The following is a 21,570-nucleotide window of genomic DNA, read 5'->3' on the forward strand; positions in this document are numbered from 1 at the left end:
AATTTTAATATTTGGGACTATGGCGAATCAAAGTGAGAGCCATCATCTACAAATGGAGAAAACGTCAAACAGTTGTGAAACTTTCTTTTTGTAAGGATGTACAGTTGATGGAAATATTCTGTGTACCAATGAGAGAAGCACAAATTGTATGACGATCAGAAACATGTGTGACAGAAAAGCCAAAACAGAACAAATCTATAAAGCAGGAAGCAGTTTCTGCGACACTAATATCAACAATTCTTCTGAGTACCACCATAAACAACCAGAGTACTACCATGTTTAAGAAACATGACCCAGTACCAACAAAGCTGAGTTGAAACAACACCCAGCCTTCTTCCCAGAAACATCTCGTCACACTTTACTGCCTGCTCTACATCCCTACACACATACACACACCCCCGCACCCACACACACACACACACCCCCACACACACACCCCCACACACACACACAGAGACTCGGGAGGAAGCAGGGGCCGTTGCTTTGGGGGAAATGGGTTGACATGAGGCAGTTCAAAAAGGGGTGTGGAAAGAGCTGAGCAAGGGAGGCTGAAGGAGCGGGCTCGTATAAAGAGAGACGGGACACAAGCCAGGCTTTATCCTTCTCTCCTGTCCCGCTCTCTCAGACCTCACAAGAGAAGCTCCCCTAGCCCACCACTCGCCCTCACTTCCCACAGTTTTTTTTCCCTTCAGACACAAAGTCCCGCCAGACGTGTCGAATTCGAACAGAGGATGGCTGCATCTATGTGGAGAATGAATGGGCTCTGCAGAAGCATGACTGGAGTTCTGCTCCTCTGCGCTCTATTGTTTAGCAGTGAGTAGTCTGTTTTTGATTATAGCATGTCTTTTTCACTATTCAATTCACACCTTTAGTGGTTTCCACAAAGGTTTTTTTTTATTAATCTTTGTAGAATTTTGAGATTTTTTTTTATTTGGTTTTGTCTCCATATTTTTAGGAAAGAAAATTTGTATTAGTAGAATTAGTAGAAATCCCATGCCTAATTGGGTATGAGGGGTTTCCATAAAGTAGGCTTGCACATGAACATGCCGATGTATTCTTAGTGGTGTGGTGGCTGCAGACACAAAGGATCTGCTCAGAGACGGAAAGTTTCAGTTGAAAATCCTTCTGCTCTACATCCTGTCGAGCATCTGGGTGGAGCTACGTCTTTGAATTTGTGAAAAATGGGTAAAGCCACACTCAAACCACATGCCCACCACATTTACAATCTACTTGTATTTGCATTTTTTCAAAATATATGTGATTTTATAGCCTCTCAAAACATGTTTAAATTGGAAATGAGGATAAAAATCTATCTTCTACATGTGCGTTTTCCTGATCTACCATGTACATAGTAAATGTGCGCGCGTTCATGTTTTTGCATACTCACTGGGGCAGCATGCTCCTAATCAGTTCAAGGCATGATGCTAATTGCAGGGTGATGCATGGGTTGGAAGGAGTAGTTGTAAGGCGGTGCTGATTTTATTCCAGCCAATTGTAACGACTTCTGCAGAGCCATCAGGCCCCAGAAGCTTTTAAATGTTTGGACTGACCTTGGGAGAACCAGGAGGAATATTGCAGACTGATGGAAAGAGCGAATCCTTTACTTTGAACGGGAAATGATCATGAGATGGTGGAACATGTTCATGACTTGTGCAATAAAAGGGCATACCACAAACCCTATGCCGCAGCAGCGCAGACACAGATCGTAATTAGATTTATATGAGAATCAAATTACGTTGGGTACTCCCAATCAAGTCAAGTGTTTTTTTTTTGTTTTGTTTTTGTGTTTTTTATTTTGATGCCCAATATCGCTCATAACAAATCTGGCGCCAAGTTCACTGCACAGCATAGAGCTTGGTCTCTATTTGTCAGCCTAATTTGGAAAATCAATAGAGCAAAATCAATCCAAAAAGAAAATTCCCAAACATGACTGCAAAACAGGCACGACGTGAAATGTGTGGCTTAAGTTTTTATCTGCAGAAGACAACACTGTTGGTCCCAGATGCATTAGCTAATGAAATCTCAAAAAGGTCAGAGCTGTTTATGCAAACACTACTTTTCAAACCTCTGATCCCTGATCATGTTTGTTTTGAAGAGTCATTTTCTCCCAACAAATGGCTGATCACCTATAAAATGTTTGTAAGAGGCATTGCTGCACAATTAATAATAGCATGAAAAAACACTGATAACATTTTTGGTTCCTAATAGAAATGTAAGCAAAAATAGCATTTTTCTAAATTGTGATATTTTTTTCTTTTACCTCGCTTTACCTTTTTACCAGACAGTTATGCTGCCCGGAAATGTTTTAGATTCTCTGTTCTCAGCACAATGTTGACACAGGAAAATCACTGGTTGTGGACCACTCCCTATCTCCTTTTCTTATGTCAACAATCATCAGCGTCAGAGAAAGTTCAGGACCCAATCACAGTTCTGTTATCTTGAAATAGCCTGAATCGCTGAAATTTCACAGCTGCTTAACCAAATGTTGTTTGATTTAGTTGTGATTAGTTTGATCTTGAAGCATTAAGCTAACATCTATTCTGAGAGGACCCAACACTAAAGTGGACTTCTACCATTTTAAAACAACACAAATCCCCCAAGAGTTATAGAAGTTTATGTCAATGTTATTTTACTCTTTTTTTAACTGCTGTTATTTTACTCTTTTTTTAACTGCTGTGTTGGCATTGAGAGGTTAAGACAAAAGCAGCAAATATTTATTACAGATGTCCAAGATTTGATCCTTGGGCCATTTACTGCAAGGTCTTCCTGTCAAGCTAGTAATAAATTTGATTTGACCTGATTTGAAAGCAAATAACACAGTAACAAATATTGCAAACACTAGGTCATAATCATCTTAATGACAAAGTTCCTATAAGTTTTTCCAGTGATCCTTATGGAATATCACGAGGGTGTCTGCAGACCCACCCTGCCTTCTATACTGTTGTGTTGGCTCTGACATCACATAGACCTGCTACAATGTTCAGACTCGTGTACAAGCTTCACCATGGTGAAAAGTTCTAACTGCACAGGACAATTTACAGCTCAGAGAAAGAAAACTTCATCCCTACTTATATGGAGAGATTCTCTGACAAGTGTTTGTCGCTTCAGCTATCTTAGTAGGAGATAAACACAATTTGAACTGCCTTAATGGCACCATACAAGTCACAGAAAGCAATCCGGATATTTTTATAAACATAAGACAGTGTGGTTCCAATGCTGTAAAATGTGGGTCAGATGATTGGCCAATGATGTCAACAGATGTTCAAAGACATAAACTGTTTTGATCTCTCATGCTTGATTAGCTTGTTTTGATCCCAATGAAAAACCCTCTTTATCAATTCTGTTCAACGCAGATTTTGCATTTTGTTCAAGTTCGGTTCATCTTTGGGAAAAATAACCAATCAGTCCATGCTATAACAAATTTAGCACCAGTAATTATTATCACTCATAACCTGGTTTAGGATTGGAAAAAGTCTTTTGCTAGCTAAAGTTCATGCCCCCTACGGTTATTATCTTCTTAAAATGGTGAATCTCAGACTTATACATTGGAAGAGAATACTTAGTTCAAAGCTCAAACAAAGGTCAAATAATAGGGTCAGCTCATGCCTAGAGGAGGATATCACCCATGGTGCAGTCGGTCAGTTGTACTCTGACCAGCTGCAGGGTAGAGGAAACCATTAGCCCATAATGGAAGCTAAGGGATGTGCTGGGACTTGTCTGGCAGCTCCCAACTCGCAAGGCTTAAAGGATAAAGTCTTAACCTTTTAAAGACAGATCCTTCAGGCCACCTTTAGCGATCCTATAGAGCGTCCTGAATGGGCAATTTTAGCATTTTTCAGGGGTCAAATCTTTGTTTGACAAGGTCAGAGGTGTTGTTTAGCTATTTTTAATTTTGCTAGTTGTAGAAAACAAAGCAAACATGTGGAAGATTAAGTTGCTCATTATCCTCAATACAAACATCAACATCATACTTTAGGATTACTTTTCTTTAGCATGGATACAGAAACTTGTCTGATTTGGCAGAAAGGTGGACAGAACTAAACTTTATTGTAGTGAGAAGAATGATCCAAGGATGAAGTAGTTTTATCTTTTTTTGCTTATATGCATCTGGAGAGCAGCAGTGATTGATAGTTCCTTAACACAAATCTGAATCAAACCATCAAGAGTAGATGGTTGAGAACAGAGATATGAAGAGGCAAGGTTATTTGAGAGATTTTTGTGATATGCAAGCAACTCAATCATCCCAAGTCTCCAGTAAACAGATTTGGTTTATATTCCCACTTCCCATGGCTGCCAGTCGGTGTGCAAATACGCAGCACTGAACTGGCTTTGCAGAGTTCGATGATGTCATTCGAAAGTTCTCAGAGTAGGTTATAAGTTGTGTGTCTCTCTTTCAGGGGAAAACCCAAGCTTTACATCTGCTCCAGCCAGGGAGAAAAAAAAAAAAAAACGTCTTTTCTCGCTTTTTTCACCATGTCATCCACAATGACTCCCCCTGTTGCTAAAGTCAGAGGTCTGGCCAGAGCAAAAGAAGCTGTAACAATTGCTGTTTCAAAAGGGCCACACTAAAACAAATATTTGCACTCTTGTTTGGAAGATTCTGGTGTGCAAAAATCCCCAGGAGTTCGGCAGATAAATTGCATAAGCTTAACTAATAAAAGATGTTAAAGTAAAGTCGAAGCGTTTAATTTGATGACATCCACTCCTCCAAAAGTTGAAACTTTTGCATCTCGGTTAGAAACTCCACTGCCAATGAAAACACAGGCAGAATATTGCCACTCTCTTTCTCATGGCCCGGGCTGTTGACCAGCATTCTTTAAGTCCCAAGATGTGATGTTAGAGTTTGAATTACGTCATCAACTAGAGGGCGTGGGTCTTTATATAAGCTTTTGGCAGATAGTGTTCTTATGTCAGGCAGGGTGTGTGTCCATCTGGGCCAGAAATTGTGGCTAAGATCCTGCGTGAGCTAAATAATTAACCTTAGAGTCTGGATTTTGTCAAATGTCTCTTTACTTCAGAAACTTCTGCATCAAGATTAAAAATGATCCAAATGTTGCAAAGCAGCTGCTATTGTTGAATTTTCTGTTTGTTCATCAGTACATTTAATGTATCATTTTCATTTTTAATGCATTTTCCTTTATCACTGACTGCTCCTAAGAAAACATTTCAACATTTCAACAGAAAACAAAACGACCACCTCTACTGATAATTTTTTTTTTTTCTGGAAAGAGGGTTACCTTGAGGGAAATAGGAACAGTGTTTACTTAAAAGAAAAAAAAAACTTAATGAAAAGCAGAAGCCACACCAAAGTTCAGATCTTCCTTTCCCAATTACTGCCGTTCTGGAGAACATATTGTTTCTTGTTCCCCTGGCACCCTGCTGCTGTTTTATAGCTGTTGGCTGTGACTGGCATAAAGTAGGCAGAAAAAAACTGCTCATTCTGTTTTCAACACTTACAATTCTAGGTATATGAGCCACACCAATTTTGATCATGAAATCTCTGCTCTAGGAAAGGGTTAGACAACCTGTACTAAAATTAAAATTAATGTAAAAGTGTAAATGTGGTAAACTAACACCATGTACAGTCTGTAATTAGGATTTCACTTGACTCTCCAGACATTGCGCTCTCCTTTCCTTTATGTTGTCAGACTTTCTGTTTGTCAGCCTCTTTGTTGCTCTGGCATGTTAACTAGATTCAGATAGCTGGAGGCTGTGAATATAGTTGCAGCTGAGACAGACTGAAGCATAAAGACTGAGTCAACTGTGAGTGCCTTGGGATGAGGAGGGGACCCGGCAGCACCCACTGTTTATTGAGAAGAATAAGAACAATATGTGTTTTAGAGCTGAGAGTCTTCAAAAGCCTTAGATAACATAAAAAAAGTTGCTAGATTTGTTGCTTGCCACTTTTTATCGAGTCGCTTGAGAGGTAGCTAGAGACTAAGTTGTCTGCACAAGAAGAGATGGTCACATGTCCTAGCAAGGAAACCGCTGGGACATGTGACCTCGCTCTCTCTAAATATAAAGGGTCAAAACGGCTTATTCCGGTTTTTCGTTTGTTCTGAAGCACAGAATAACCCAGTTTCTCTCCAGTAGGGTGCTGCATACTGCCGGTCAGCTGAAAGTGGGACTGCTACATTTTTCTCTTGCACAGCTTCAGCTGTTTGAAAGGAAAATAGAGATGGAAATTGAAGGGAATGCACAAACTCTATGCAGGAGAAGCAGGCTGAAGAACCAGGCTGTGCTGTACCTGCAGAGGGTTTTACTGTTTATCCATGGAAACAAAAGCACCTAATGAGCCTTCACTGGAGCCATTTGACGACTCGAATAATGGCTCATGGTAATTAATGTGGGCCAAATTGCCTGCTATTAAAGGCATACTTTATACATCTTAATTAAAAACAAGGTCTGGCCTTTTATTACTTTAGGAAGTCCTGAGTTTGGACAACTCTTTCCCTTATGTTACATGTGTGAATACTTAATACAGAGTGTCTGATTCCATGAAAAGCACAGAAAGTTTATTAAATGTTTATTATGAAGTTTTGTTCTTCCACTTGGGCCTGGGCGTGTAGGGCCATAGGTTCTAATGTCTTTGCGTAACCTTTTTCCCCCCGCGGAGATCGGCAGCTGGAATGAGTCCACCAACATCTGGTGGTGTCGGCTCGGACACAGACAGGAGAGCAGTTAGCAGCTTCTTGAGGCAGCTGCTGCTGCTTCCAACTTCTAATCCACTTGGAAAATGAGCGGTCTGTTTTGGAAACAGGTTTAGAGTTTCACTGCCCGGCTCAAACTATTTTAATGAGTAAACTCGAGACTGAATAAAAACAGACATTTCTCAGAGGTTGATATCAATCATGAGGCAGCGTTTTCAGTTGTTGTGCCCCAGTTTCACTCAGAAATGTAGTAAGAAGAGAGAGAATAGAAAAAAAGTCATTTTTGGGGGTAGAGAAATTTTAACTTTTTCACCAGACTGCAGTTCGTTTATTTCATTGTGATGACACAGTGGAACACAATGGTCATGTTGTTTGCTCTAGGAGTTCATAGTAGTTCTGGTGATGGGTGATGTGCATGTGTAGGTCTCAGTATGTTTCCCTCTGCAGTTCAAAGAGGTCACTTTCTCTTTGGATGTGCACGGATATCATTCCAACTCTGTTGTCCATTCTTTTCCATTTTTTCCCTGGAAAGCTATCGTCTGTTTTGTTGGAAAACACAAAGGGTGTGGACAAAGAGGAAAAGTCCACTTTTACCACCCCAAACAAAAACAGTTCTCATGTTCAATGACCTCAGCATTGTCCCAACACATTATTATTATTTTTTCTTACAACAGTAGTTGCAACAAAAAAAGTTTGTTAATACAACCAACTTTTTTCTCATATTTGTAAAGATATTTGGCAACAAAATTGTATATTCAGTTCTTTGTATTCTCACATTTTGTGAAATTGAGAGAAAACGGTACGCCAATTAAAAATGAGGTAGAAAAGGAGTACATTGATTAGAGAAGGAGACGCAATGTCCAATGAAACTGTAGAAAAGCTGAAGAGATCCACTCTTCATGTAGGAGAATCATTTACTGTGCTCACAAGAAATCTAGCAAGAAGAAAAACATTGTTAAAAAAGAAATCCCCTTAAGTGACATGACGCATGAAGTTTGTGGTTTTAAAAGTTTACAATTGTTTAAAGGGCATTTGCAGCCTCAGTCTCAGTGTTTTGATTCTGTATCGTCTTTTCTAAAATGATCTTAAGTCAGCCTCCTTCTGTTAAAGGAACATGAACAGAAAAAGTGTGGCTGGAAGATTTTGGGGGTCCTCTTTGGACATTTGGATGAGTAATGGCATGAGGGTGTGGCTAATGATGACATCCAAGGTGTTGTCTCTGCAGTCTGGGTGGAGATCAAATCATAATCCCAAGATTTCGGGCTGAGGCTTTACTCCTCCTTCATGAGTTCACAGCACAGTGCGTATGCAGGGAGGGAAAGCGCTCCCAAAGGACACTTAAAGCAGCTGCACCCCTTATTCTCCCCCATCCATCTACTAGGTCTCCTCCCTTGTCTCCCCTAGGGAGGAAGCAAAACTCATCTTCAAATGCCATAATTTATAAGTGAAAAAGTACTGTCCCCTTGTTCCCACTCTCAGCTGGAGCAGTTTAATCGAGTGCAACAACAATGTTTGCGTTTGCAGCCATTTCCTGCAAAATCCCGGCCCTAAATTTAAACACAGGGATGGAAGTAACAATGGCTGTTACACCTCAGTGCAAAATGCTGTGACAGATGGGTGAAGTTGGGAGATAATAAATATCTAGATGTAGTGCCAATGGAAACAGAGACATGCCAAGTTTGGTTGATTTCTGTTTTAGATTAATGTATGAGTTCAAGTTAAAAAGGAGTAAGGAGACAGGAATATTACCAAGCTTAACATAAACTTACTAACTGGTAAGTTGTGGTGTCTACACTTACTATCATAATTACAAACTGCAGACTGTATTCCCTCCTGAGAAAATCATATTACCTCGTTTTTCCAATAAAGATGAGTTCAAAAAATGCCGTTTCTGCATCTGCTGGCCAGTGAGGGGGAGGCTGAAGGGTCGTCCCCAGTGAGAACGGGTGGAGGAGGGGCTGAGAGGATGATGCCTGAAAGGAAATGAAGGAATCATTTTTAAAAACATTCTAACGAGCTTTCACAATACTTTTAGTGTGAGAGTTGATGATAAGACCTGGCCCTCCTTCCTCTGGCTAATCATCACACTTCCCTGCTCTCTCATGTGTCTTCAGAGACCGGAAAGTTCATGGCAGTCCATACCAGGGTTGAGAGATTGGATCTGCTATAATTAATGAAATGTTAGTTTGTCTAGGAAATCTTTATTTTTACATATCTTCATATCCCAACTTCACTTTTATGTAAAACACAAGTAAATAACACTCTAGTGTTTATTTGTCTGATACAGTAGATTATGCAATTCGTTCTCAAGCTTTTACCAGACTGTCATGGATAATTTTATGCATTCCAAAAAAAGGTGGCATGATCATAACTGATTTAGAGATCTCCTATGTGGTCATATTTAATAAATCAGAATATTATTGAAAAGTTTGCTTATTTTTTTAACTTAACTCTCAAAGTGTAGCACAATATGCAGATATGATTACAATGTACGTTCGGATGTAATTATTGCATATATTAAAAAAAAAAGGAGTTTAGTCTTGTTTGCAGGATTAGTTTGTAGTTTGGACATAGTTTTCAGCTAGTAAAAACTCTTAAAGCTCTAACACTAAAATAATCCTGATCTATCAGTATAAAACACTGTTGAATATCTGGATTTGGCAAATTATGAGCAGTAAATATGTTTAACAGCTAACTGCAGACTGGCTGCCTTAGTATATAGTTAAACTGTTTGCTTTTAGCTTATGTTCAACTGTTAGATAGTCAGCATTAATGTCTTCAGAACTGAATGGCAAAGGTCTTTAATATACACAAAAAGCACTCCAGACCTACCACTAATTATAATGTATGTATTGATTATCTGGGTAACTGAAGAAATGTGATAAATAACATTAGAACTGTAAAACGACATTCACATAAACTCAGAGGTTTCATCCTATGCTGCCTTAACATTATGCTTTAATTTCCCATCTTGAAACTCAGTGGGAAGAGTCTAAGGTTATGTTTCTGTATGTTTTCCTGTGTTTGTGTTAAGACTGAAGTTTTCCATGGTTTACACTGATGCTGGGATGTCTGGTTGGAATTAGTGGGAGACTCCTTGCACAATGTGTCCACAGTGGTGGAGTGCTAAAAATGTCCATATCCATGTCTAGAGACACGTTTTTATATAAGAAACTATCAATGAGCAGGGAAAACAAACTATCATTACATTTAAACAATATAAAAAGCTATATGTATGATTCAACAAAAGTTAGACCTTCTGAAGATTATAAAAAGTGAAAGAGAAGAGAAAATAGGCTAACAAAGTCAATTTAACATAGAACATAAATATAATAGTATCACTGAGACCAGCAGGGTGACAGTAACTTGCACCCACAATTTGTGGGTTGTGCAAATGAAATGCATGCCCTTATTGTTATATTGCCACCATTGTGTTTCATGGGTTAAGGTGGGTTCAGTGTATATTAGTTTTTTTTTTTCATGCAATGTTTTGCAATTACACCAAAATGTTTTGGCATGGTCTGACCAAAGCATATTCTTCTGTGCTTGCTGTGTGCTCTACATCTGGCCTCCTCTCAATAATGTTTTTTTTCCTAGTCCCTGTATAAATTCCAGAGTTTTCAAATGCATGACTAATATGCCTCATTTCCACGAAGCATTGCATCACAGTTTGACATAATAGTTTATGGTCCTGCGTATTCAGGACAGCGTTTCCACTGCCAGTTGGACTCTCAGTGGGCAGGTTGGTTAAGCTGAAATGCGGAGAGAAGCATCCCACTAGCACAATGACAAACAAGGCAATAATTTGTTTACATATCTCCTCCTTCAGATTTTTACACCTGTAGAGCTCATCCTTAGTTCTTTGCAGGACCATGTTTTTGATTTGATGTAAAATAAATACAGAGTGAATGCAGGTCCCCTGTGTTTAAGGATTGTAAACACTTCAAACATTTTTCAAAACATTTGTGACCTTATAATGTCAGCAGTCCACAAATCCCATTGCTAAAAACTGGAGGAAAGTTTTAGTTAGACATTATACACTTACTGCCTTCATGAGAATTAAGTTTAAAATTGAATTCTTATCCCTAATATTCATTCACTGCATTTTTTTTCCTCTTCAGGACTGTCATTATATTAGCTTGTATTCAGACAGTTTTACCTATGTTAGGGTGACTGTAGAAAATCTGCACATGTTTTTAACTGTTTAGCCAAAGTAGTTTAATAACATCATCTGTTTCATAGATTTGTATAGTTCTAGATGGTTTGTATTTAACTGTAATTATCAGATGATTTTGCCCTAGCAAAGTTCATTTACCTCACATGACCTCAGGAAAGGCTCTCTCTTGTTTATGGTGCTTAGCTTACTCCTCTAAACACTGCTTAAATGTATTATAAGTTAACTTCAAAAGAAGGATCCACCCTAAGACATGTTTGGTCTAGACATCTTGCTTTGACTGATGAACTTACCAAGAGGTTTCACTCCACAGGACAAGCTGCTTAAACTTACCCTTTGCCATAAATATTTACCACTTCCAGATAATGAAGCTGGATTTAGAAATAACTAAGAAAGGAAGTGGGGAAAATAGGAATTGGCAAAGGATTTTTGTAATTTTTCAAGTTTACAGTGACACCGGTAGATTTCAAAAGTTAGGAATGCTTCGTTCTTGCATTTGTATTCAAACGCTATATAGAGCAAATGATTTGGAAGTACATACTTTAGAATATCAAAGAAGCCCAATTCTGAAGTGCTGTAACTGGCTCTCCTGTAGGGGTTTGTGCAGTCTGCTCCCATCAAACAGTCTCTGCCTCAAGTCTCTACTTGAGGCAGTAGAGATAACAGAATAAAGCAGGAGATTGATGGTCCAGACAGAGGCCTCTTCTGAATTTATTTAAGCAATTGTCCAGTTTTTTTTGTTAAAGTAAAGTTTATCAAAAGTGTTAATGTCTCAATTTACGGTTCATCTATGGTCATGATGAGAGGTGGATCAGTAATGCAAGAAAAAGATCCCGATATTAAGTTATTAATCTGTTTCTCTCATTTGCAAAAAGCACCAGGATTCACATACATGTTCATCAACATCCATGTTTTAATTCAGAACCAAGATCACTTACTTGGTCCCCATCAGAGTCCCACACAAAATGAAGCCTTCTATCTGAGGAATGTGTTACAATCTATGGGATAGAAAAAGTAAAATTGCTGAAAATTTTAAAAGGCAAAAACTCAAAAACTCTAGAAAAGAATATTATTGAAAAGTTACATCTCTAAGCAGTAACTTAGAACACTTTAAGATCCCCAAGAATAATCTGGGAAATATCCTTTTGGGGGATGGTATGTTTGGATTTCCCTCCTGGACTTGTTGCCTCATGACCTGATCTCAGATAAGCAGAAAGCAACTGATGACTTCTTAGTTTTATTAGATACCCCACCCTCAATTTCTTACATTTCTCTGGGCCTTAGCTTGTGATGATCTGTATCAGTTGCATTACATGTAAAGTGAACAATAATAAATCATGCATACTGTTTGTCAGCGTTAGTTCAAAACCGGGACACAAATCTAGGAAATCTGTTGTAAGTAACTGATTTCTTACTTGATTACAACTGATTGTAAACAACTACAATCAATTGTAGCTGCTTACAGAACAGAAAAATCAAATTGAGGATTTTTCTTCATTAATGTCAGTCTCCCTTGTCCGGACTCCAGTTAGCAGAATGTCTGACTAAAGTTGAGATTAAGAGACTCAAATTGATTTAAAACGATCAAAGTAACAAGGCAAGAATTTACAAGTGAAACAATAAAAGGTATGTTGAGATAATTTAATTACTTCAGGTTTATCATGTGTTTTATACTTAGTGAAAACTCCCAATAGAAAATCATGATTTCAATTAATCAGTGAATAAAATGATCAAATTTTCAACTGTAATTCCTTCACTATTTATTTCTGCTATTCACTCCACCTATATTGATCATATAAATATTGGTAATACATCACGTCAAAAATGTAAATCTAAAATACTCTGCATTGACCTTGTACTCTCTGCATGCTTCTTACTTTCCACAATAGCCCCAGTGTCATACAAGTCATGTGTCATTTCATGCTGCGTTCCCTGACCCCCAAGTCAAGACAAGCTGTGACTCTCCTTCACGCTGCTTCTGAATGCTGCTAGCACATAGTAGAGATAATTGGTCCCTGTGTGTTTTTGGTCATGAAAAAACATTGGCTTCAGAGCAAAGTAAGATTTTAGTTTGCACCCACATTCTAAGCTTATAAGTCTTGGTAAAATACTTTCTTGGACACATTGCAGTGTGTACCAACTACAACCAAAAACAAATGAAAAACTAGAGAAATGGAGAAGAAAATGCAAGAGAACACAAAGTTTAGGAGCCAATATAAAAAGCGCAGAGCACAGGAAAACTGCAGAAAATGAAACAGAACAAGACAGACATTATAAGTCGCCTTTAAAAAAAGAGAAAAAAAAAGAATAAAAAACTTGACAAATTTGATACTAAAAGAAACATAATTGGCCTCATTCATTTAAAACTTGGCATGGATTTAGGAGCAGTAAATACCCTCTGGGTAAGTTCCATGAGCAGTCGATGAAATCATGTGTTCACGAGTCAGTCCCAGCGCATGAACTGCTGGATTCACATAAAGCAAAAAGCTGTAAAAAATGTCATTTAGGCACCAGTGTCACAATTATTTTGGGTTTTGTCACTTACAGAATGTAAAATTTCAACAGACTCTCAGGTGGAAAAGGTTATTGTAACACCAGATTGACAGTAAAAGGAAAAATATTGAACAATTTCTCACACAAAAACCCTCTGCAAATGTGTATTATCTTCATATTTTCACATCCCACTTTCACAAAATTTGTTGCGACAGCCACACATTAGACATCTGACAGACACAATTTTGCACAGCACCAAATTAAACCTGCCTGTCCAGTGGAAGCTTGTGCAGAATAACATAAACCAAAATAATGTTGCATACATGCATTGCTCACGCTAATCCGACTGAGATCCATCTTCCCTTCAGTACTAGTCTATGATGTCCAGTGTCCAAATTCATGTTTCCTCTCTTGCGGTATCTAAATGTTTTGAAAAGCTGCACAGAGTCTTGTGTGATTAAAAAGTTGTTATTCACCTAATTTATTTACCAAATATTTTATAGATGTACTGTACATGCTGCAGGCATACTTGCTGACATAAACAACCCAGAATTAGGATAAAGTAGGAGGAGACTGAACAGCAAGGAAAAAACTAAATTGCAGTTGTTTTAAGTTTTAAGATGCATCTGAGTAACTGTTGTGTTGTACAACATTACTGTTGCTTCATTTAGTCTCATTATCCAGCTAAAAATCCTACTGCTGTTTGTTTACCAACAAATTTACCATTTGTTGGTGAATGTCAAGTAACCAAATGAAAAAGTTATAATGTTTCTTAAAAATATAGAAACCACACAGCAAATGAATATTTTTGCTTTCAACCTAGGAAGAGATCAACTTATCCCACATGATAACAAAAAAGTAATTGGTGTGGCCAAAGGGATTCCCCCAGCATTTGTCAGCAACTCAGCAAGTCAAAAAGTGCACATTAAAATATTTCAGTGGTTCCCGAAGATTTTCTTCTGGGCCCCCCAATAAAATCAACCCCCAAAAAAGAGACAAAAATCAACTGGGCACACGCATCGTTCAACCAGACATATACATATGCACATATCTTGTTTTCAAACTCCACTGAAGCTTATTTCACACTTCAGGTTGCAACAAAACACTACAAACCATCTTTACAGTGAAACACTTTTGTGTAACTATTTATTTATTTTGTCCATTCATCCACTGCGCTTCCCGTGCCCCCGCTGCAATGGCACTGCGCCCCCCACACTTTGGGAACCACTGCAGTATTTTGTTGTTGTTTTTTTCTGTTTCCAACAGGCGAGGTGACGTGTCAAGACAATTCTACTGCACCAAACAATACTGGTGAGAAATTTGAGATAAAAATTTAATTGTATTACTTTCAGTCATTTGAAAGTCATTTCTGAATTACTGCTGTAAACTGTCAAAGAGCTAAAACATTTCACAAGTGTCAAGGCCTTTTATCTCTATTATGTCCATAGTAACTGGTGCCCCAACTTCTGATCGTAAAGCCGCTACTGAGTCACAAGCAGTTGCTGCTAACACTGACAAACCCAGTGGAGATTCTGCACGTTCCACTGTTGCTCCAGCAAATTCCTCATCAAGCGGACACAATAATCAAGATGGAGTTACCCCGAAGAACACCAGTGTTCTTCACACTTCAGAGGTCATCACAAAGAAAGATCCACTGATTACTGTAAGGATCTCATTGAGTTCATCTTTTAAAACCTGTCAGACTTCTGACAGGTTCATTTTAACCTGTCAGAGCTCTGTAAGCAATGACAAACATTGAAGCTTATGAAGTGTGATTTGATCTTTCTTTCTGTCTTTGCAGCCTGAAGTTGAGTGTGTTAGAGAGGAAGAAATCCCTAAGCAGAGTGCTGTTAAGGCTGAAGTAACAACAAAGAACTGTGTAAGTACAAGTGTTTTTCTCGTTTATAACTTCTTTAAATTCCTTGAACTGCCTGCCATCTGCAATTTTTGGCATGCATCAAAGGAGAAGAGAAAGTTCATCTTTGTGTCACTCCGACTGGCTTTATTCTATTGGAAGGAGACCTTTACATGACCTTCTGTGACGTGCACTCAGCTGAAGTTGAATAATCTATGTCAAGGAATTAGATGCATCAGCTGGAGTGCGTAAAGAGTGGTCCAGACTTTTCTCAGACATTCCTGAACCGTCATGAGTTCTTGGTGTCAGATAACAAAAAATGCACGTAGATCATTACTTGTTCTGGGACGACTCAAGATAAATGTTGGCATTCAACTTTTAATACACATCTACAATAATCTTTAAAAAATAAAAAATAGATAAATAAAAACCTAAGCAATTGTCATTCCTCATCAAAGGTTATTTTTGATGAGGATTGACAATCTAACACCTGTTAACAAAAGGGGTTTTTGTTATCTTATAATTTTTTGTCTTATACCCTATCTTATCACACTACTACCTATGTTGCATTTCCATGGTTTTCCAAAATCCCTGACTTTTAAACTGATGGAAAAAATATGCATTAAACTGTCAAGTTTTTTTTTTTTGTAGTAATTTGTAGTATTTCATATGGGGACATAAAACTCACACTAGAGGGAAGATGCACTTAACACAGAAAGAAAAGGAAATGCAGATAATCTATTTTCATTAAAACAAATTGTAATGCAGTCAACCACCATGACATATATCCATACTAATTGTGCAAGACTCCCCTGCTGAAGAAAAGTCACATAGAAACTTATTTAAGGTTTGTGTTCTTGCAGTTCTTTATTTATTGACCACAGAATAATTAACTTAATCAATTAAAGTGATGAAATGACTCATGAATAAACTTCATTTAATTACTCTATGTAAACACTCCATCTGTTCTGGTGAAGAATCACTCACCTCAACATTTTAAATTCACTATGGCTCAAATAGGATTTTAGATACACAAGCAAACGGGAATAAATATGAAACAGCATAACAAAACCCTAACCAATAAGCACACTGAATTTTTATTTTCAGAGCTGTGGATTTCTCAGGACACAAAAAGTGTTTATCTGAGCAGTGTTCACCACACAGCAAGGTCACATCTGATACTATGCTCAAATGTTTGTTGCTACAAAAGTCAAACTAATGTAGAAACCACATCAGAAACAAACCATCAAACATGAAGGCAACTTATAAGAGAGAAAACTAAAAACCAAAAATACCAGGTGGTTTAAATTATATTCCAACAAGACCTGCTCAGTGAAATGTAAATTAACTCTTTTAGCTCATATTCATTGTTCAGTTTTATAATTGGAATGCAAAATAGTGACTCAAAAATAAATACATTTGTAAATGGGATCTGTTATACATAAAAATATGTGAATGTTGTGTGATAGGAAATATCTGGCTGGTTTTATTTACTTCTCACATGTTTGTTTCTACATTTTAACAGCCAAAAATTTCCACAGAGTCCAGCTGTGGGCCCACTCCCACCTAAGTGGGGATTTGGGGTTTGTTCATAGGGCTCTTTTGGGGTCATTGAGCACTGTTTGGCTCCTATTACAGTAGAAGAATGAACTAAGAGTTGCGTAAGAAGGTGATATCATATGCCTGGAATACGACTGGATAAAACAAGGTGTGGTTAGAGAGATTTTGAATAGGAATTAGTTTTCTAGCTTGGAAGATAATTACTTGAGACCACTTTCTTGATGTATACATTCAATTAAGTTTCACTTTCATTCAATGTCTTAATGGTCTTTTATTACTTTGAAATTAATAAGACAGAAACCAAACAAGCACATATGTTTTTTTGTCTCCTTACAGACAGAAACAAAGCTCATAATTGAGAAAAACCCTACAAAGTGGTGCAGCTCTGACCAATGTAAACTGAAAATCTTCCAAGAGAACAGCAATTTCTTGATAACCAGCAGTGATGGTAACTATTAATAACATCTATAATAAGACGATTTAAGTTTTTATTATTGATTTTGCCTTAATACCAACTAACTATGGATGCTTGTCTGAACTTTTCTTGATCTGCAGCCGAACCATCTTCTGTGGCTGAAGCACTCAAAAGTGAAGCTTTGAAAGGCCAGGTGAGGGAGAGCATGAAATATGATGACAACATTATTAAGTTGATTTAAAATGTTACCCCACACAATTTTATTAAAGCTTAATCATTCTCAAAATGTTTTCCTGTTTTATTATCTTAATCCGTGATTTACTTTATAATGCCAACAGCAAATGAAATTTTACACCAAAGTTCAGGGATGATAATTGAGAACTAAATCTTTTCAAACAAATAAATTATTTTTTACTTCTATTAACCACATTTTATTTCACATTTTTCTCTCCAATATTTTCTTTTAATAAAACTTTCTTGTAGCTGGGATTGAAAAAAGTTGTCGTCCCACCATCATCTAACTCTTCTGTATTTGTTGGAGTATTGGTCACTGGTCTTCTTGCTGCCCTTGGCATGATTGTGGGATACTTCAAGTGTCAACGGAAGCCTGACACTAAGGGAGAAAAGCTGGTAAGAATTTTTTTTTTATTTATTCTGTTTTGATTTAAGTGTAGACTATCTGATTAGTCCACATTTTTTGAATAAAGTTTCCTTTTGTAACGTTAACTCTTAGTGTCCTCTATTTGGGTAAATGCAAATCATATATTAGTTAATCCAAGAGGCACCAAAGCAACGAAGATTTCTGTCTTGGAAAAATTCCAGCTTCAGAAATGTTAAAGGGGTTCTTAGTGAGAGAAAACTGTTCTATGAATCATTCTAATGTCATTACTAAACTGGAAAATAGGGTTGTATGTGATGCACTGCAGATTATTTTCCCTGTGAAACAACGACTGATAACAGAACCTGGTAATACGGCAGAAACTGATATAAACAGTTCATACAAATGTGATTATATTGATTTTACACTGTGTATCTTTGGAAATGTGCAGTTGGAGTGAAAAGGTGAAAGATTCATACTTAAGTATGTGACAATAATTTAGCATTTTACTATTAATTCCTATTTGGAAAATGGAGCTGTTTAGAGTCTGTAATTTGCCGTGGTATTCACCTCACCTTGACTAAAAATAATGCTCAGCTGGTTTGGAAGCTAAATATATATTTTTTTATGCAAATGCTGTATTAATAACTCATAATATGTAACATATTAATGTTTCATAGCCCTCCAAAAGAAGCCATTTAAAAAAATTAATTTTAATATCAAATACACTGCATACTGTTTTCTACTGTGAACAGTTTGAATTAAATAAAAGAGTTGCATCATTTAGAGGACATGTTTTGAAAAATTGTGTTCATGAGCATACTTCCTATAATTTAATAATAGCTCTGGCATTGCCCAAATCCCATCTGATTCATGGCTGTATATCATTCTTTTGCACAAATAATTTTTTTCTATTTGAGTTTCCCAATACAGATCCTGTTTTTGGATCTGTATGTCAGAACTCTAACTAAGTAACACTTTAACTAGTGTTAGTGGTACACTAGTTAAAGTGTTACTTAGTTAGAATATCTGAAATCAAAGCAGCAGCAAAGTTTTCTTGTAGAAAATGCCTGGCAGTATTCCAATTGGGGAAAGCAGCTGGCCAACCATCAGACGAACTGCGGAGAAAGACAGTTCTTCATCCAGAGCCCCACACCCTGCTCTCCATGTCCTTATGCATTTGCAATGATCAGCGTTTCATCTACCCAGATGTTTCCCTGTAACTCTCATAACATGACAGAGATCGTACAAGACGCTGTATTTTGTTTGTGTGTTTATGGGCAGTGCTGGAAATATTCTGGCTTATTAGGTCCATCTGCGCATCTGTCTTAGTGCTGATGCTTCATATTTGATGCATTTGTTGTTTGAACTGTTGAATATAATAAAAAAGAAATGTATTTTCCTTAGACATTTAATCTCATGTAACAAACTATCATAGTGTAGAGGCAGTGAAAGGGATAGTTAAATACAACTTTTCAGTTGAGCCTCCTTTGTCAACAGTATGCAAAAATATTGACTTTCTTATGACGTTGTCACAAGAAAGTGAGACAAATTTACAGTGGTGCTCAAACTTGTTGATGACTGATTAAATAAGAAAGCTTAAGTAGTTGCTATTTAGTTATCTAAATGCTTTACAAGGCAAACATGTTGTTTTCACACATTATTTGCCTTTGGTTGATAAATGTGCAATTGGGCAGTGCATTGTGTACATTTGAGATTAAAGATAAAAATATAAAATCAGTAACTGGTATAGAAAAGAGGACTTGAGATATAAAAAAGGACAATATTAAAATCTTTTTAAATGTTAAATTGCACTGTTTCTGCAGGCAGAGGAAGCCTTCCCAGTGGATCAGGAGAATCAGGGGAACACCCTTGCATCTGAAGCCCCTCTGAACCCTCCTCCAGAAACTCAGGAGAAACCCAGCGTTAATGGAGAGTCCCTGGAGGCGGTTAAGACCGAGACTTCTCCTCCCACCAACGGCCACTCCACTGCAAAGACGGCAGATACAGAGCTGTGAAATCGCCCCACAACTGCTGCAGTCCAGGAACTTCCTCCTGCTAATACATTTATCCACACAGATGCATACATGCCCACACAAAGCAATTTGGTATCTTATCCTGTTCAGCCATAGAGGCCACAGCAAAGGAAACAGCAGGGATTATAACAACCTCTCAGACCTTCAGAGCTTTGCTGTGGTTCTCTTCCTCGTTGGCTGTTTGCCTCAACAAACATTAGGAAAACTAGTCTGATGATGATAATATTGGCAGATAAAAATAGTGCTGATGATGACGAAGACAGTCCCTGGGTTTTTGACGGCAATCGGACTGAGAACAACAAGAGGAGGTTGGCAGCTCTTCTTTTTAAATTAATCATCACAAACTCTTATGAAGACTGCAGCCAGTGACATTCTGCTGAGTCCAGCAGCCTAACACCTGTCATCTGGCTTAAACTCGCGACAATTCCTGCAATACAGCATAAGCACATGGATAAAAATGTCTTTAAAAATGTAACATTTTAAGCCAAAAAGAAGCTTGTCTGACAAAAATAAACCCACTGTACACGTTCAAATATTTGCTGCATGTGAGTGTTAACATTTACTAAGATCTCCATCATACATAGGCTGTATATATCAGTACATGCATCTAGGCTTTCATTTTTCATTTTGTACTTTGATGACTTGATACAAGTGTAAAAGATTTTGAGTGTGAACATGAATGTTAGCCATTGAAACCTGTACAGTTTTATAAAATTAGTTGTCATTTGAATGAGCTGCAGTGGAAGAAGAATCAAAGTTTCTTCCTTTTCTCTTGAAGAGGTTGAACCATGAGGAAACTGTCAAATCAAGTGATCAGCCAAAAAGAGAACAGACCAACTGATGATCACTCTCAGCTTTTTTGTCATGTTGTCAGTGTTATTCTCATTTTAGTATATAACTGTGTTGCTTATCCACTTGGCGTAGGAGTATTTATGCCTCATATGTCAGTTCATAACCCGTGTTCTTAAAACTAGACTTGTTTCAACTAAATAATGCTTGATCTTCATGATACTCAAGGTTGTGACTGTTATTTTTTATTATTGTTATTAATATTTCTATGTTTTTTTTTTTCAGTTTTCTTCTTTGGAAACGTTTTGTAACATTTTTAAAATACACTTCAAATTTTGTAATGTAAACTTTGAAAAACCAAATTCACCAATGCTTGAATTTTGTAAAAATAAATAATCACAATGTCTCTTCCTTTTGCTTTGCTTTGTGCCACATCTTTCTTTGAACGGGGTTTCTATGATCTTAAAATGTAAAGAAAAAATTGTTTCCAGGTCTAAGAAAAAAAGAAATATTTTAACAGTATTTATTCATATTAAAAACAATGTTTGTAACTGTTGCTTTAAAATCTCACAACTTGAGCTGTAATCCAACTTACCCATCATTTTAGTTTTTGAGTTTCTGACTGAAATACATAAACAATCAAAAAAAATATTAAATCAAAGATTTTTTGTATTGATCTATTGCCTTTTTAGAGCTTTATATTATGTTTTAATGTCATTCCTTCTTCAGAAACATACCCAGAGTGCTGACATATTTATATATGTTTGAGAAATCCTAAAATCTCCCATGGCAGCCATTCAGGGATGTCTACATGCTACAATGCTCCACCTATTCACCCAAAGCCCCATCTCTAGCAGCAGCAGCAGTTAGCAAACACCTGGTGGAACTGTGTGTCTGCTGAAAACGACACAGAAAAATGAGAAGCATGATGCATGCTTCTCCATGACTCATGGAGAAGCATTGTTGTTATGATGAACTAGGGCGTGTCAGAAAGGACAGA

The 21,570-nt window shown here is 37.3% G+C and overlaps 1 protein-coding gene across 1 annotated transcript; it reads left to right on the top strand.

Moving 5' to 3' along the window:
- The first annotated feature begins 569 nt into the window (after positions 1–569).
- cd34 (CD34 molecule) lies at positions 570–20,976 on the top strand. Its single transcript, XM_055056783.1, has 8 exons — positions 570–813; positions 14,584–14,628; positions 14,766–14,980; positions 15,119–15,196; positions 17,069–17,180; positions 17,288–17,340; positions 17,631–17,777; positions 19,572–20,976. The coding sequence occupies exons 1-8, from the start codon at positions 732–734 to the stop codon at positions 19,761–19,763; spliced, it is 924 nt and encodes a 307-aa protein (XP_054912758.1). The 5' UTR covers positions 570–731; the 3' UTR covers positions 19,764–20,976.
- Positions 20,977–21,570: the final 594 nt, after the last annotated feature.

Source organism: Poeciliopsis prolifica, unplaced genomic scaffold, assembly GCF_027474105.1.
Source record: "Poeciliopsis prolifica strain line A6 unplaced genomic scaffold, Auburn_PproV2 SCAFFOLD046, whole genome shotgun sequence".
Taxonomy (NCBI): Eukaryota; Metazoa; Chordata; class Actinopteri; order Cyprinodontiformes; family Poeciliidae; genus Poeciliopsis; species Poeciliopsis prolifica.

What these genes read in the sequence shown, in the direction of transcription:
- cd34 (XM_055056783.1), top strand. Translation starts at nt 732, where the DNA reads ATGGCTGCATCTATGTGGAGAATGAATGGGCTCTGCAGAAGCATGACT. An exon ending in CTGCGCTCTATTGTTTAGCA is followed by an intron (nt 814 to 14,583) that starts GTGAGTAGTCTG and finishes TGTTTCCAACAG; the next exon opens with GCGAGGTGACGTGTCAAGAC. An exon ending in AGAAAGATCCACTGATTACT is followed by an intron (nt 14,981 to 15,118) that starts GTAAGGATCTCA and finishes CTGTCTTTGCAG; the next exon opens with CCTGAAGTTGAGTGTGTTAG.